This window comes from Schistocerca piceifrons, chromosome 4, assembly GCF_021461385.2.
Source record: "Schistocerca piceifrons isolate TAMUIC-IGC-003096 chromosome 4, iqSchPice1.1, whole genome shotgun sequence".
Taxonomy (NCBI): Eukaryota; Metazoa; Arthropoda; class Insecta; order Orthoptera; family Acrididae; genus Schistocerca; species Schistocerca piceifrons.
Genome location: NC_060141.1, coordinates 411,707,763 through 411,726,076, shown reverse-complemented (window position 1 = coordinate 411,726,076; position 18,314 = coordinate 411,707,763). Strand labels below are relative to the sequence as shown.

The 18,314-nt window shown below is 43.0% G+C and overlaps 1 protein-coding gene across 1 annotated transcript in view; it reads right to left on the bottom strand.

The window, feature by feature from the left end:
* LOC124794954 (bestrophin-4) overlaps nt 1-18,314 on the bottom strand; it is a 574,436-nt gene that overhangs the window by 42,371 nt on the left and 513,751 nt on the right. The window contains exons 6-7 of the mRNA XM_047258669.1: nt 17,307-17,426; nt 15,280-15,387 (exon numbers count right to left, since the gene is read on the bottom strand). Of these exons, the coding sequence (XP_047114625.1) occupies nt 15,280-15,387; nt 17,307-17,426 (228 nt within the window). The remainder of the gene's footprint in view (nt 1-15,279; nt 15,388-17,306; nt 17,427-18,314) is intronic.

Here is an 18,314-nt window from a genome sequence, read left to right as displayed (position 1 = left end):
CTAAGTTCTAGGGGACTGATGATCTCAGATGTTAAGTCCCATAGTGCTCAGAACCATTTGAACTTGCACCTGTTACTGGAATAGCACTGAGAGGAGGATATGACAATAGAGTTGTCTCTTCCGCACATAGAGAACGCGTTCTATGCAGTTTTTCGTGAACTAGTATGGTATCTGATGAAAGCATGCGATATACTACGAAAATATGTGCACCAGATCCTGAAGCTTAACAGTAATACCGCAAGATACTTTTATAGTGCAACAGGCACTAACCGAGTTTTCGTCAGTCGAGTAGGACAATAATAGAAGTCTGCTTTGCCACCCTTAACTGAATTTATTTCTTATTTTTTTAAATAATGGGAACATGTCATACGTAGGCAGTGCTCTTTGCTGACTGCTTCATGCTGCCCACTGAAACTGTGATGATTCAACAAAGTGAAGTTACACTTCAACTGGTTTAACTTGAGAGTGAAGAAATGCAGTTAAATGCAGCTTACGAACTAAGGGCATGGCTATTAAATTATGAAGAGTCAATCGTCTAAACCACGAATCAGCTATTTGTGACCTCTCACACTCCGACCTATTGGCGAAACGATGCAGAATGCACTCGAGTAAATCAGTGCAATCTTACAAGACGAAAGGTCGCATTCATCTCATGCAACAAGAAAATCCTGTCACGCCTCAAATTCAGTACGTGTAAAACAATCATATCAACTCGAATACAGAGGGCGAGTTGGTCGCCAGGACGCCACAAGTAAGCATACAACAAAAAAAAGTTATGCCTGTACACTGGTTAATTCTTGCATCTGAACAGTAGGTACGAGATGAGAAGAACGTACTAGCCACGGCGATAGCATAGCACCTTCTGCATCGAGGTATGTCATGGCAGCACACTGAACACGCGGTCCTGCGATATCATGTTGAAACCTTGAAGATAGGTACTGTCTCTAGCCATAATAAATTATGAATATAGCGCCTCCTGCACCATTTACCGGATGTGTGTTATGTATCCAGTGGCACACCATACCATTAAGCCAGGTGCAAGGGCTGTATGACGACGGTGGATGCAATTGGCAACGTTTGTTCTGCAGTGAGTCACCACACAGGGATGCAGTACAGTAATGTATCGGGACTAGTCACAAATGAATATCTGGTGACACTGTAGCGTCGAGTGTTGTCGATGGACACTCCGCTACAGACGCGACTCTTTCTGCTGCCGCGTCATGGGAAACTGCAACAGAGATCACCGTGTTGACAGTGCGTGTTGCCCGAGTGGATACTTGTATTGTTGTAAACAAGGCCATCTTTTGTTTCAAGGTACGTGACGTGGCTTTGTTATCCTGTACGGCCGAGCGAGCAACGTCTGTACTGTCGGGCGCTAGAATCGTCGAGCCGTTGAGGTCCTGCAAGGAGTTTAGTATGGCTCTCCTAAACCCATAAATTCCACATTCACGTAACAGTCATAGGATCCCAGTCATAGGATCCCGAACAACGGGAGCAGCAATATCGCGGGACGATACGTCAACTACCCTGCCATTGTCTGTTTCCGACACACGCATGTAGACGTTATATAAGGCACAATGTGATCTTATCAGCAAACAATAACTAAATGCGATTACTGAAAGGGAAACCAGCTGTGTATTCTTTCGTTGTATTCAGAATGTGTTGGTGTGGTGCAGAGGGTCGTCAGGTTCACACAGGAGAGACTTTATTCATCAGCAGTATATTTACATTCACTATTTACAACGGTTTGCCACCGCTGAGGTAACTTTTCGATTCCGAGACTGTAGAAATCAGATGGTTTTGAGAGAAATGTTTAGAGAGTATTTTTATCTGGAAAGGAAGAGCGTTGAAAGCTCTTCGACAGAGAGCGGAAAAGGTGAAAATCGGAGGGTGCAAGATGAGACGAATAAGGTGGATGCGGAATGACTTCCCAACTCAACTCCTGTATAGTGTATTTTTGTCAGTCGAGCAGAATGCGGGCGAGCGTTATCATGGAGTAGCATCACTTCACGCAGTCTTCCTGGTTAATGGACTGCGTCTGCAAGACATCTCAGATGTTGACAATAAATGTCAGCACTGATGGTTTAACCTCGGGGAAGCAATTCGTAGTGCAGTACACCGTCGATGTTTCACCAGATGCATAACGTAATCTTTTGGCGCCGTCTCCTTCAGCATAACAATGCCCGACCACACACGAGTGGTGCAACATCTGCAAGAACCCTACGTCGCTGGTTCGCTGTAATCGATCAGTCTCCATACAGTACCGACTTGGCCCCATCTGATACTCATCTGTCACCGATACTTAAAGAAAACCTTGGATGACATCACTCCGATAGTGATCAGGCGGTGTAAGCAGAGGTGGGATTGTGGCTCCGTCAAGCATTCGACGGTGACGTTATCAACAAACTGGTCTCTCGTTGGGAGACATGGTGACTATGGCTCAAAAAATGGTTCAAATGGCTCTAAGCACTATGGGACTTAACATCTGACGCTACGGTGGCAGGTTCGAATCCTGCCTCGGGCATGGACGTTTGTGATGTCCTTAGGTTAGTTAGGTTTAACTAGTTCTAAGTTCTAGGGGACTGATGACCTCAGCAGTTGAGTCCCATAGTGCTCAGAGCCATTTTTGAACTTAACATCTGAGGTCATCAGTCCCCTCGACTTAGAACTACTTAAACCTAACTAACCTAAGGACATCACACACATCCATGCCCGAGGCAGATTCGAATCCTGCCTTGCGCATGGATGTGTGTGATGTCCTTAGGTTAGTTAGATTTAAGTAGTTCCAAGTCTAGGGGACTGATGACCTCCGATGTTAAGTCCCATAGTGCTCAGAGCCATTTATACGCCCATTATCTTTCGTGAAAAGGAATTTTGACTCGTCTTCGAACGAAACAGACCTTCAGCTTAGTAACTGCTGTTGACGTACGAACAGATGAAGGAGAGATGTCTAGTGCTACTTTCTTACGTGAGGCACAGAATTCGTGGGCCAGAAACTTATTTCTTGCAAGCTGTTTCCTACTACTGTTGGACGTTGCAGCTCCAGAGGCTGTTGTAAGGTCTTTTAATTCTGTGGCAGTCGCCGTACGAAACCGCAGTGTAGGGATGGTCAGATATTCAGATATGCAGATATCTGCAATAACACTAAGTTATTTTACGGAGAGAAACTTGTGTGGATACAGACAGATATTCGCTGGTATATCAACAGATGTCGTCAAAGTTATTATATGATTTTCGTGTTACTTGCTATCAATGAATACGACTGCATGAAGCAATGTTTGTTGTAGTGGGAAGTGTAGTAGTCTGACGTGATTTACTATCATGGTGAATTGACGTACATGTGACAAACGAACTATGTTACTAACATTTAACAAAATCCTATGTGTAACGCATTGTACCACAACTTCATTTGAGTTCCCAGTGTTGCGGAAATGTACGACACAAAATTTCACTAAATCTGATTCAGTAACTAGGATATAATGCTATAATTTCTGTAATGTATCTGCAAGTTATAAGAGCTGAAGAACATGAAAAGGAAGCAGAGGTTTCAGACATGGTTGTATGTAGCCTATCTCTGATGTTATTCAATCTGTACATTGAGTAAGCAGTAAAAGAACCAAAGGGAAATTTGGAAAGAGGGTAAAGTTCCATGGCAAAAAATAAAAACAGCAATCAAAATATTAGAATAATATTCGTAACTCAGTTATCCTTGATTTATTTCCACATGATATCACGTCAAAGTTTCAAAAACTTAGAGATTTGCCAATAATAATGTGTTTTTGTCAGACACGACAAAAGACTTGGATGAGCAGTTGTACGGAATGGACAGTGTCTTGAAAAGAGGTTATAAGATGAACATCACCAAAAATAAAACAAGTGTAATGGACTGTAGTCTAATTAAATCAGGCGATGTTGAAGAAATTAGATTAGAAAATGAGGCACTAAATGCAGTAGATGAGTTTTACTATAGAAAAATAAATGATGGTGGCTGAAATAAAGAGAATATAAAGTGCAGGCTCATTATAGTAAGAAAAACCATTTCTGAAAAAAAAGGCGTTTGTTAACAACGAATTTAAGTAATGATCATAACAAACAAAATTGTAAGAGAAAAAACCATATTGTCACAGTGACCACTGAAGATGCTTTAAAATAAAGCGAAAGGCGTCTGTTCTGAAGACCTTTATTACAGTTGCTAAAGACGGCAATTGGCATATACAACTTGTAAATGTGTCTTTGTGCCGGCCGAAGTGGCCGTGCGATTCTAGGCGCTGCAGTCTGGAACCGCGAGACCGCTACGGTCGCAGGTTCGAATCCTGCCTCGGGCGTGGATGTCTGTGATGTCCTTAGGTTAGTTAGGTTTAACTAGTTCTAAGTTCTAGGGGACTAATGATCTCAGAAATTGAGTTCCATAGTGCTCAGAGCCATTTGAAACAGCCATTTGGGTCTTTGTCTGAAGGTACCTGTCTGACGTGTAGTTTTGTACAGAAGTGAAACAGTGACGAAAGGACTGCAGACAGGTGATGATGTTTGGTTTGTGGGGCGCTCAACTGCGTGGTCAGAAGCGCTTGCACAAAGTCCCAAGTTTTACGCAGTCCAAGTTTTACGCAGTCCAAGTTTTACGCAGTCCAAGTTTTACGCAGTCCAAGTTTTACGCAGTCCAAGTTTTACGCAGTCCAAGTTTTACGCAGTCCAAGTTTTACGCAGTCCAAGTTTTACGCAGTCCAAGTTTTACGCAGTCCAAGTTTTACGCATTCCAAGTTTTACGCAGTCCAAGTTTTACGCAGTCCAAGTTTTACGCAGTCCAAGTTTTACGCAGTCCAAGTTTTACGCAGTCCAAGTTTTACGCAGTCCAAGTTTTACGCAGTCCAAGTTTTACGCAGTCCAAGTTTTACGCAGTCCAAGTTTTACGCAGTCCAAGTTTTACGCAGTCCATTCTAGCCACTGTCATGAATGATGATGATGAAATTATGATGATGAAATGATGAGGACAACACTAACACCCAGTCTCTGGGCAGAGAAAATCCCCAATCGAACCTGGGACCCTGTGATCCAGAGGCAGCAACGCTAGCCGCTACACAACGAGCTGCAGACAGTGCAGACAGGAAGAGAACTGAAGCTATTGAAATATCGTGCTACAGCGTAATTCTGAAGACTGATTGGATAAATCGAGTAACTAATGAGGAGGGTCTGTATATCGAATAACTAATGAGGAGGGTCTGTATTGAACTGGGGGAAAAAAATATGGCACAACTGGACTAAAAGAAGGGATCAAGTGACACGATACATCCTGTGACATCAAGGAGTGCAGAGTGTGTGTGTGTGTGTGTGTGTGTGTGTGTGGAAGGGGGGGGGGGCAGGCGTACTCGGTCTCCGGACTGAAAACCACCACCACCACCACCACCACCACCAACAACAACAACAACAACAAAAAGCAGCACACCACACAGGGACCGATGACTGTGGCAGTCTGGTCCCTTTAATCCCACGAACCAACCAACCAGCACACCACACAATGTTTTATTAAAGTGCAGCCATGACAGGCCTCTACGTTCTTATTTTACGAAACGTAAATTAAGAGATCCATTTGCCCCATGTTAAAGAAATACATACGAAGTTTCTTCTCAGCGAAAGGTTTAAACCTAAATAAGGAACAAAAATATTTTGTACCACTTTTAGATGCAGAGCGAAATGAGCTAAAATTTGATATTATTAGCACTGAAATCCATAGTAGCAGACGATAATTCAGGTCAGGTTGAAGCATGTTGACAGACCTGCGGTAAACCGAATGAATTACCTCTCCACGGTTGCGCCCTTGTATAGCGTACAACACCTGGCTTATTTCAACAGCCCATTGGTTAAGGTCAGCTTCTCGGAATATCCTCAGCTATTCCTCGTGACAATACTCGTTTTTGTTGTCTGCCCTCCACTCCCCTTTGTTGCGGGTACTTAAAGAACTTAGTACATGCCTGGCTGTTGTACGGAATGCAACGGCGGTCGGAGAGGAGGCTTACGGATGCAGTTGCGGATGCATTTCTCTTACCCGTGCAAACCTATACAGAAACTTCGATTCCCCCTAGTGACCTGACGCGTCCTGCTCAACAGCGGAATTGAGAGGGACATGAAGAACATTCACATTCAGGGAAAGGCGACAAACGACCCACCTTTTCTTGATTAAAGTGGCTGCCCTGCGATTTGTATGATGCCGAGAGGTCACACTGTAGTTGTCTATTTAATACGCTCTTCACAAGTGATAACTTATGTCTGTGCACCTCACTTCCACACGCTGTCAGAGCGATTCTTTGATTTGTGGAGTGGCCTGACACTGTGCTGGACGGTTAAACCCATAAACAGATTACTTACAATGTACGAGTCACATTATGGTGTTTGGCGGAGGGTACTTTGTGCGTCATTGTCACTTCCGCTTTTCTCGGTTCTAGTCATAGTAGTCCACAGGAACAACGATTGGTGGTAAGCCGCTGTGAGAGTTCGAATCTCTCTAATTTTAGCTTAATGGTCTTTTCGTAATATATAAGCTGGCGCGAGCAATATACACTGTTGGCCACTAAAATTGCTACACCAAGAAGAAATGCATATGATAACAGCGTATTCAGAGGACAACTATATTATGCTAGAATTGACATGTGATTACATTTTCACGCAATTTGGGTGCATAGATCCTGAGAGATCAGTACCCAGAACAACCACCTCTGGCCGCAATAATAGCCTTGATACCCCTGGGCATTGAGTCAAACAGAGCTTGGATTGCGTGTACAGGTACAGCTGCCCATGCAGCTTCAACACGATACCACCGTTCACCAAGAGTAGTGACTGGCGTATTGTGACGAGCCAGTTGTTCGGCCACCATTGACCAGACGTTTACAATTGGCGAGAGATCTGAAGAATGTGTTGGCCAGGGCAGCAGTTGAATATTTTGTGTATCCAGAAAGGCCCGTACAGGACCTGCAACATGCGGTCGTGCATTATCCTGCTGAAATGTAGGGTTTCGATTGGATCGATTGAAGGGTAGAGCCACGGGTCGTAACACATCTGAAATGTAACGTCCACTGTTCAAAGTGCCGTCAATGCGAACAAGAGGTGACGGAGACGTATAACCAATGGCACCCCATACCATCACGCCGGGTGATACGCCAGTATGGCGATGACGAATACACGCTTCCAATGTGCGTTCACCGCGATGTCGCCAAACTCGGATGCGACCATCATGATGCTGTAAAAAGAACCTGGATTCATCCGCAAAAATGAAGTTTTGCCTTTCGTGCACCCAGGTTCGTCGTCGAGTACACCATCGCAGACGCTCATGTCTGAGATGCAGCGTCAAGGGTAACCGCAGCCATGGTCTCCGAGCTGATAGTCCATGCTGCTGCAAACGTCGTCGAACTGTTCCTGCAGATGGTGGTTGTCTTGCAAACGTCCCCATCTGTTGACTCAGGGATCGAGACGTGGCTGTACGATCCGTTACAGCCATGCGGATAAGATGCCTGTCATGTCGACTGCTAGTTGATACGAGGCCGTTGGGATCAAGCGCGGCGTTCCGTATTACCCTCCTGAACCCACCGATTCCATATTCTGCTAACAGTCATTGGATCTCGACCAACGCGAGCAGCAATGTCGCGATAAGATAAACCGCAGTCGCGACAGGCTACAATCCGACCTTTATCAAAGTCGGAAACGTGATGGTAACGCATTTCTCCTCCTTACACGAGGCATCACAATAACATTTAACCAGGCAAAGCCGGTGAACTGCTGTTTGTGTATGAGAAATCGGTTGGAAACTTTCATCATGTCAGCACGTTGTAGGTGTCGCCACCGGCGCCAACCTTGTGTGATTGCTCTGGAAAGCTAATCATTTGCATATCACAGCATCTTCTTCCTGTCGGTTAAATTTCGCGTCTGTAGCACTTCATCTTCGTGGTATAGCAATTTTAATGGCCAGTAGTGTATTAGTTAACTCTTCTGAGAATGCACGCTTTCGAAATTGTGACAGTAAACCACACCACGATGCAGAACGTCTCTCTAATAACGTCTGCCGCTGGGGTTGGCAGATTTGCCCGTGGCGCTTTCACGCTTACAAGGGAACCTCCCCATCGCACCCCCCTCAGGTTTAGTTATAAGTTGGCACAGTGGGTAGGCCTTGAAAAACTGAAAACAGATCAATTGAGAAAAGAAGAAGAAGTTGTGTGGAATTGTGAAAAAATAAGCAAAATATACAAACTGAGTAGTTCATGGGAAGATAGGCAACGTCAAGGACATTGGGAACACAAGAGAGCCGTGGTCTCGTGGCAACGTGAGCAGCTGCGGAACGAAAGGTCCTTGGTTCAAATCTTCCATCGAGTGAAAAGTTTAATTTTTTATTTTCAGTTAATGTGACAAACTCTTATGTTTTCATCACTTTTTTGGGAGTGATTATCACATCCACAAGAAAACCTAAATCGGGCAAGGTAGAAGAATCTTTTTACCCCTTCGCCAAGTGTACAAGTTAGGTGGGTCGACAACATATTCCTGTCATGTGACGCACATGCCGTCACCAGTGTCATATAGAATATATCAGATGTGTTTTCCTGTGGAGGAATCGGTTGACCTATGACCTTGCGATGAAATGTTTTCGATTCCCATTGGAGAGGCACGTCCTTTCGTCTACTAATCGCACGGTTTTGCGATGCGGTCGCAAAACACAGACACTAAACTTATTACAGTGCACAAAGGCGTCAATGAACGAACGGACAGATAATAACTATGCAAAAATAAAGAAAATAAAATTTTCACTCGAGGGAAGACTTGAACCAAGGGCCTCTCGTTGAGCAGCTGCTCACGCTACCACGGGACCACGACGCTCCTGAGCTCACTTTGTCCATGATGTTGCCTACGCGACCCGTGGGCTACTCAGATTGTATATTTTGCTTATTTTTTCACAGTTTCACACAACTTCTTCCTGTTTTCTCAATTGATCTGTGTTCGGTTTATCAAGGCCTATCCACTGTGCCAACTTATAACTAAATCTGAGGGGGGTGCGATGGGGAGTTCCCTTGTTAGTAAATGAACTCTTTACGAAATGTGTTGTTGTTATACGAATATTATCTACCGCTTCTATCAGTCCATATGGTACGAATCCCAGACTGACGAAAAACATTCAGGTATTGCTTGAACGACGGTTTTGTAAGCTATCTTCTCTGTGGGTGAGGTACACTTCTTTACAATCCTTCCAGTGAATCTCAGTCTGGCACCTTCCTTTCCTGCAATTAGTTTTATGTGGCCGTTCCACTTTAAATCAGTCTGTACACATATTCATAGATATTTTAGCGATTTGGCTGAAGTGCAGTCATGTTATCTGACAATAATAATTCTATCTGCATATTTATACGCAATGCGTTACGTTTGTTTATGTTGAGAGTTAACTGCCAATGCGGCGCACCATGCGTCGATCTTCTGTAGGTTTTGCAGCATTTCGCTATAACTTTCTAGCGTTGCGAATTCTCTCTAAACAACAGCATCTTCCACAAAAACTATAATGAAACTTCCGACGTTATCCACTAAGTTTATTTATATAAACTGCAAAGAGGAATGGTACTATAACACACACGCGGAGTAGACAGGAGTTACTTTAACCCCCGCAACACCGAGGGGGAGGGGGGGAGGTACTTTATGCCCACTTTCTGAAAACTCTGTAATCTACGCAGTTACTTTATAATTTAAATATTTCTAGAATATTTATTGTTTTTAATGAATTCTTCTATGGGATTCTATAATGTTTTATACGTTTCAGTCAAATTTAACCCAAAAATTTTAAGTCTTAGAAGTAAAGGTCACTTTCCTTGTGAATGTCATATTCAGTATTTTCAGGTTCAGGAATCTACTTACGCATCTGTACTTTGTGAATAAAAAACAACAATTAAAGAAAGTTACATTTTTAATTTTTTTACAGTGGATGTAAAGTACCCACAGCCCCCTTCCAGATGGAAATAAACTTAACTCAAATTTCGATGTTCCTAAGTGTGTGCTGAACAAAAATGGTTCAAATAGCTCTGAGCACTATGGGACTTAACGTCTGAGGTCATCAGTCCCCTAGAACTTAGAATTACTTAAACCTAACTAACCTAAGGATATCACACACATCCATGCGCGAGGCAGGATTCGAACCTGCGACCGTAGCGGTCGCGCGGTTCCAGACTATAGTGCCTAGAACCGCTCGGCCAACGCGGCCGGCTGTGCTGAACAATATTTTCGGTTCTGGACCCTGCTTATACATCAGTACGTCTTTAAAAATAATGTTTTTGATATAAGTCGACAACAAATAACGAATTTTGCTTTGTTTTTCAATTTTTTTGAGATGGGCATGAGGTATCCCCCCTCCTCCCTCCCCCTCCCACGGTAATATGCATTATGGAAAATGGTTTTGTACTGCTAGAGTTAACGGCTGAAGATTTCTCATCCTTAGGAATGACATTGTGTGTTCTAATTACTAGGAAATTACCAACTCAATTACACGGCTCGTCTGAAATTCCATATGCTCGTATTATTTTTTTAACTGTGCGACAGCGTGGAACATCATCGAACGTGTCAAGGAAATAGGCATCAACCTGCGCGCCGGTATCTACTGTTTTTTACGTGTCTGTTGCATACGCTGCAGAGTCCACGTCTTTGGCCACTATTCCTTCGCCACTGAACATCGGGTAAACTCTCCGGTTGTTCAGTCAAGCGAGGAAGCGCGGTGCCGATTCAGACGCTGGAGCTGCTAGTGGGCCCCTCGAGGTGAAGGTCGCACGCCGCAGCCCGTGACCTTGACACAGATTCGCGACAGGTGCCCACGCCCAACACAGACCATTGCGAGCGCTCATTGCCTGCCATCATCAGCCTCCAGATCCAATATACAGCGCAGGAAGCTCTATGCCGGCCAGCACGTTTTGTGAGAAAAAGATATGCAGTTAAATGTCCGTTAGTCTGCGCACTGTAAGCCAAGGCAAAAACACAACTATTCTTTCGAATCAATGTCTAATGCTACATTAACACTACTCTCATTTAACCATTGATATTTCCGCCGCGCAGGATTAGCCGAGCGGTCTAAGGTGTTGCAGTCACGGACTGTGCGGCTGGTCCCGGCGGAGGTTCGAGTTCTCCCTCGGGCATGGGTGTGTGTGTCTTTGTCCTTAGGATAATTTAGGTTAAGTAGTATGTAACATTAGGGACTGATGACCTTAGCAGTTAAGTCCCAAAAGATTTCACACCCATTGATATTTCCGTAAACATATCCACAGCTCCACATCGCAGACACACCTCTCTGGTCTTCTGGGGAAATCGAGGACGCTGATCACTTTATTCTGGGTGCCCCAGATTACAAAGAAGTTCAAAAATGGTTCAAATGGCTCTGAGCGCTATGGGACTTAACAACTGTGGTCATCAGTCCCCTAGAACTTAGAACTACTTAAACCTAACTAACCTAAGGACATCACACACATCCATGCCCGAGGCAGGATTCGAACCTGCGACCGCAGCAGTCGCGCGGTTCCGGACTGCGCGCCTAGAACCGCTAGACCACCGCGGCCGGCTACAAAGAAGTACTACAATCCTTTTACAAGAACTTGAAGATAGGTCATCCATTGCCAACTTGCTTGACGGCGTTGTTACGGAAATGATCACAGAGTTTTCTAAGCGAGATACATGTTCACTGTTGCCGCAGTTGACCGCATCTAACACCAGAACATTACGGTCAAGGGACTATACAAAAGTGTTGTATAACACTTGAATTCACAATGATTATACTCTATTGCTCTGTCTGTAACTATAAGTTTTCTGTCTTAGAACGTGTGTGTGTGTGTGTGTGTGTGTGTGTGTGTGTGTGTGTGTGTGTGTGTGTGTGTGTACTAATTTCCTAACAGTAATGATATAATACCTTTGTGCCTTATACAAGAACAAGCTGGCTGTATGGTGTAACGCACTAATTAATAAAAAAATGAATAAAAAAGGCTGCTTTTTGACGAGAAGTTGCACATCACGTACGTCACGCAGGGAGAGCAGAAACAATACAAGGGGCCAGAAGCGAACGTGTTTCATAGCGACTAAAGAAGGAAGAAGTTTGCTGAAGCTTGCAACATTTCTCGTGGATTTCACAACTTAATCGTATACTCTCGCTAAATAAATCTGCAAATGAAGATACCAAATCATCGATACACCCAATTCAGCCTATTTACGTTTTCTCTGGTGTAATTAAACTTTCAATTATTAAATGTTTTAAAAAAAGGAAAAGCACCACTACTGCACTTTTCAATGGGAGATGTTATTTATGTTTTAAGTTATGTAAGAAATGATTTTGAGGAGATATAATACATGTCTGTGGAGTAATTTATCCGAACAAGATTAAATGTAGTTCCTCTTTAGCCGTGTATGCGGTGAGATGATGTAATGTGTGAATCAAACATGAGCTACCTATGTGCGACTCACTGACTCTTAAGTGCGTCGCGTGGAAAGGCAGTTACTGGGTCTGTCTTCTCTTCATCATACAATTTTAAAATTTTACAAACCTTTAATCCATTTTAATGTTTTAATCTGCCTTCATCGCTTACCAGTCCTCAGAGTGGCATTATTAAAAGTTTAAAGATTTTCGGCCTTTTACACTTCTAGGAGTACAGTTTTATGTGGATTTGCAGTAGTTTTCAGCAAAACTAGGTATTACAGTACATTTCGTACATAATTCAATCTCTAGAATAAAGCTCCTAATGGTACTATAATGGCTCAAAAATAGCACATCTTCAGGAGCTGGCAGCATATTTCATGTGTCGCACATACTAACAACCGTACATACAGTTCCTCGTCAGTCGCCTGTGTGCCTATGTATGTGTGTACCGAGTGAAATTCCTAGTGTCTCTGCGGGACCTTATTTTGTTAGGAAACAAAATATTATACACATCAAAAACGAACACGGAACTTTACCCTACAAGCACTCGACAAAGTCGTTAACTGTAAAGAACTACAATTGGTATACAGAGAAGTGAACGACAAAAGAGGTTTCCAAATGGTTCAAATGGCTCTGAGCACTATGGGACTTAACTTCTGAGGTCATCAGTCCCCTAGAACTTAGAACTACTTAAACCTAACTAACCTAAGGACATCACACACATCCATGCCCAAGGAGGATTCGAACCAGCGACCGTAGCAGTCGTGCGGTTCCAGACTGTAGCGCCTAGAACCGCTCGGCCACACCGGCCGGCAAAGAGGTTTCCAGTTTGTAGAGTCATGAGCCCGTAGCGTATGCAATCCAAAACTGCCACTTAATTTCCTTTTGCAGTAGAAGCTGTTACGGTTGCTGCAGAAATATCTTTTGTGACTCCTGTAACTGTTTAAGGCGAGTAACATCAACCAGTAGTGTGTGTTTGCACAAAAGATATGCGCAATGAGAGTCACAGATTTGTGCCACTAAAGCAGCCTCGGACATACTGAACCTGCCGATACCACATATTTATCGGATTGGTGCATAAATTCGTAGCGTTTTTCCGTAAGGTTAATATACGCAACAGGCACACGTAACAGATACTTCAGTCATCAATAACATATTCCCCTTCACTATTTACAACAGTCTGCCAACGCTATCGTAATTTTCCGATTCCGTGATTGTAGAAATCGCGTAGTTTTGAGGCAAAAAACTCGTCGAGCCACGTTCGGAGCGCATTTTCATCCGGAAAGGAAGTTCCTTAAAGGTTGTTCGACAGAGAGCGGAAAATGTTGAAATCAGCGGTCGCAAGATCAGGTGAATAAGGTGGGCACGGACTGACTTCCAAACACAACTCCTGTATGGTGTTTTTTTGTCAGTCTAGCAGAATACGAGCGTGCATAACTTCACGCAGTCTTCCTGGTCGTTGTTCCTGGATTGCGTCTGCAAGACGTCTCAGTTATTGACAATAAATGTCAACAGTGATGGTTGCACGTCGGGGAAGCAATTCTTAGGCACCAAACCGTCACTGTTCCACCAGTTCCATAAAATCTTTTGTGGATGCGCGCAGGTCTTTGTACGCCGAGTTGCTGATCTGCTTGACTAAACAATTCCTTTCTTTTTTTAGCACAGAGACACCATATTTCGTCACCAATAACGATATAGGGTAGGAATGGTCGGTGTTGGTCACGAGACAATTGATGACGGCCGGACGGTGTAGCCGTGCGGTTCTAGGCGCTTCAGTCTGGAACCGCGCGACCGCTACGGTCGCAGGTTCTAATCCTGCCTCGGGCATGGATTATGTGTGGTGTCCTAAGGTTAGTTAGGTTTAAGTAGTTCTAAGTTCTAGGGGACTGATGACCTCAGAAGTTAAGTTTCATAGTGCTCAGAGCCATTTGAACCATTTTTGACGACGAGCAAGCAGGGATGTACATATGGCCATCCGCTGATTTTTGTGAATTTGGCTTAGAGTATGCAGTACCCTTACATCCGATTTTTTAACCTTCCCCATTGCATGCAAATGTCGCGCGGTAGTGGGGTGATCACAATTCATCACATTTGTCAGTTCTCGAGTACGCTGAGGTGGATCATTGTGGATTAATGCTTTTAAGCAATCTTCATCAAACCCCGAAGGCCTTCTTGAAAGTGATGAGTCACTAATATCGAAACGATGCTCCTTAAAACGGGAAACCCAGTTTCTTACCGTGCTCTATCCAACAGTATTATCCGCATACATTGCGCAATTGTTTCTGCCCGCCTCTGATGCTGTCGACCCTATGTTGCACTCAAACAGAAGAATATGTCGGAAATGTTTCGATTTCTCCAATTGGCTCTCCATTTTCTAGTGTCCTCAGCTCCATTGAGTACTCCAAATGACGAAATGACAATACGGAAACTCAAATAGCAGCAGTGAACTAGAAATAAAAAAAAATGAGACTCGATAAATAAACCCATATCAACCGGAATAACAACATGCAAATCGAAAACACTATTAACTTAAGCACCAACCTAATGTTTCGATCCTTACGTCGTCAAACGAGAGAACACAAACTACTCATCAAAATCTAGTTTGGATACAGTATAACACTTATTATAGCAATTGTCATTACACCACCTGTGTTGGCCTCTCCATCCCACAACTAAATTGTCACCTTTCAACCTCACCCAGAACTCTGGCTACGCTACAGATCAGTCTGTTAAGACGATCTCCATTCCAAAAGACAACACAGAAGGAAAATAATGTCAAACCAGAGGAAAGGAATCGGGAGGGTCAGCCAACCCGTGGCGCCTTCAAAACTATGTTGAAGATGAAGTACACACTAAACGTGGAGCTGACTCACCTTGATGTGCCTGTCGATGAGCCAATTAAGCTCGATGTCGTCATCGTCCTCACCGAACGGATTGATGAGCACCTCCGCGACCTTCAGCCATCCGATGTAGAAGCAGAACTGCAAGCGAAGGTCAGTGTTCAAATGTGGGTCTATTCTGTCGAATATTTGTCTTTGATAAGCTAAGGGTAATGCAAAACAAGGCTGCACAGAAATAACATTCCCAGGAGGTTTGGTTTTCCTCAAACCAATCTGTTCGATTTCCTCTTGTACCTCACCGCGATTTTCTGTAGAATCACTAAATTTAACACTGTGCATTTTTTCATCTTTATTCTAATTTCTAATAGGTTTCTTTAGATTTTCTTACCATCCTCAGTATTCAATGGAGTCAAGTTGTAAACTGTAAGCTTATTTAAAAGCCTTTCCGCAGTTACTTCTTTAAAACTATTAGCATTTTTATAAAACTGAAACAGTCATAACAACGGTGAAGTTATTTCGAGCTAGTTTCAGCCCCATTACCGTTACAACTGCAGAGGAATTGGCTTAAACAGCACCGTATTTTATGCAAAGTGTGACCTTAACTAACCCAATTTTTCCTTAACAAGAAAGAAAACATAAGCAGCCACTGTGCGAATGTTTCCACTGTGGCTATGTCTTTGGAGCTTATACTTTATTACTAGCAGTTTATTTAATCTGTTTGCTTTATTCTCTACCAAACGAAATTGTTGCGATTTTGAAAATTTATAAACGGTATACATAAAAACGCACCTTTCTTCAAAAATGTTCCATGAATGCCCGCAGTTTACAGCTTTTCCGTGAACATAATGCACTTAATGCAATGATATTCATTCGGTAAGGAGATCCTAAGAGACAGTGCTCAACCTTGAGGTAACGAAAGCACAAAACTGATAAGTGGTACCTTTCTGTGACTTATAACAAACAAATAATCTTTCTCGACAGGTATACACAAATTTTGCTCGAAGGGAACTGTGTGTATCCCGATTGGTTAACGTGTTTTTGTCGGCATAAGTCAGTAAATACTGTAATAGATTTTCCACTGTCAAAATTCTGTTACATGTCGTGACGTATTAATGAAGTACCGTAATGTGATCAAGAAAACTATTTCAATCGAACGCAATATTTGTCATGTGCAGTTGGTGACAAAGTGAAACCAGTTAATGTCTATGACTACATTTGATGCTACTATCTAGTTGACTGACAAGCTACAATATGGAGTAAGAGCTCACAAAAATATAGCGAGAGTGGGTCTTACATGGGGAGTTTACTTCGACTGAGTCGATTCCATGAAAATATGAAGTACGTCCAAGCATGACATTATACATAAATTTTGTATCCTAATTAATACCGAAAACTGACATGGGCGAAAGCATACGGTAACAGAAGCACAAATTTGTTTATTTATATAAGTATTACAAGCATCGACGAGCAAAAACGACGATAAAAGTCTTCTTCTTACCCTGACGCAGGAATCACGTAACGTGCGAGCATTAGGGAATGTAGACAGTGCGGCGTGTGGATGTTTGAATCACCTCTAAAATGGTGAGTGCCTATTGCATTCAAATGCAATGACGACACGTGTAACACCTTCTTTAATAGGTACAACTGTATACGTAAATTGAAACTTGTAATGTGCTGATGCAGTGTTCTATTTCTTGTTAAGATAGTCCTTGGGCGAATTTTTTTACACACTTCCGGCTCATGTCGTAAATCTTGACAAGACTGTACAATTGACAACCTTGTCAACCGGACTGATCTGGCGCTCCCCACTAAACAAGTGACAAAACAAATAGCATTTACGTACTGAATGTATATACTGTTTAAAGTAGCCAGTACTGGAACGGCTACGGTGTTAAACCAGTTCTTATTTGGAGTAATCTGAGTATTTACGATCCATCTAGGCACTAGCCTTCCATTCTGACTGCGACATAGAAGTGATTGTTAGATTTTTCGACGATGGCGGTACGTACGCACGAACCACGAGCATCAGAATCTCCACACTCGTGGGAGGGACCGCTCACCTGGAGCACAGTGAAGAAAGGGACGTACATGTCGAGCCCGCTCGCCGATTCCTCAGTGCCCACGAACTGCCGCCCCATCAGCGCTGACATGAAGTACGTGTACACCGACAATGTCACCACCTGCAACATAATAATAATAATAATAAACTCAAGCCAAATGACCATCACCATCATACAAATAACGACCATCATTAAAATCTTCACCACCACCATCACCATCTTCACCACCACCATCATCATCATCTGAGTCATCACCCAAATCATCATCATATGAATCATCATCACATCTTTGTCCTCATCAGTACCACTATCTTCATCACCATGACCCCCTCACCATCAATGTCACTACTGCATCATCATTCCATCCTCATCAAACTGTGGGCATGCACACTCAGAAAGGTTACAATCACCAAAGTTTCTCGAGGTATCATATTTGGTTAGATGTGTATGTGGATACAATAACTGGGGAAATCCGCAGTAATAGTTGCTTTGCGGAAAAAGCCTGTGGCCATGTTGATATCCATGTGTGCATGCGGGTATCTGCAACACTAATTTGATGTTAAAAATTTAAGGACACTTCAATCTTGCGATTTTCGCCTATTTGTATGTCAAATACATAAACAGTGTTTGTAAATCTATTATTCTTTTGTACATACTTTATATTTGCAAGTGCTCATTGCAACATTTATTACATTAAACAGTACAGAATGTTACAATAATTTTACATTATGATAAATTAAAGTACGTTTCATAAACGAACTGCATTACCAACAATGAACAGCAAGTAAGGAATGAAGACAGTTTTTAACACTACTGCGTTTGGTTTCTCAGTGCTGCGGAAATCTTACAAATTACGTGAGGAAGTCTTAACTTTTTTCTTGGATCCTCAGTCTTCTTACTGCTTTGATGTGGTGCACCGCGAAAGTCCTTTCCTGTGCCAACACCTTCATCTCAGAATTGCACTTGTATCCGACGTCAATCGCTTGTTGGATGTATTCCAGTCTCTGT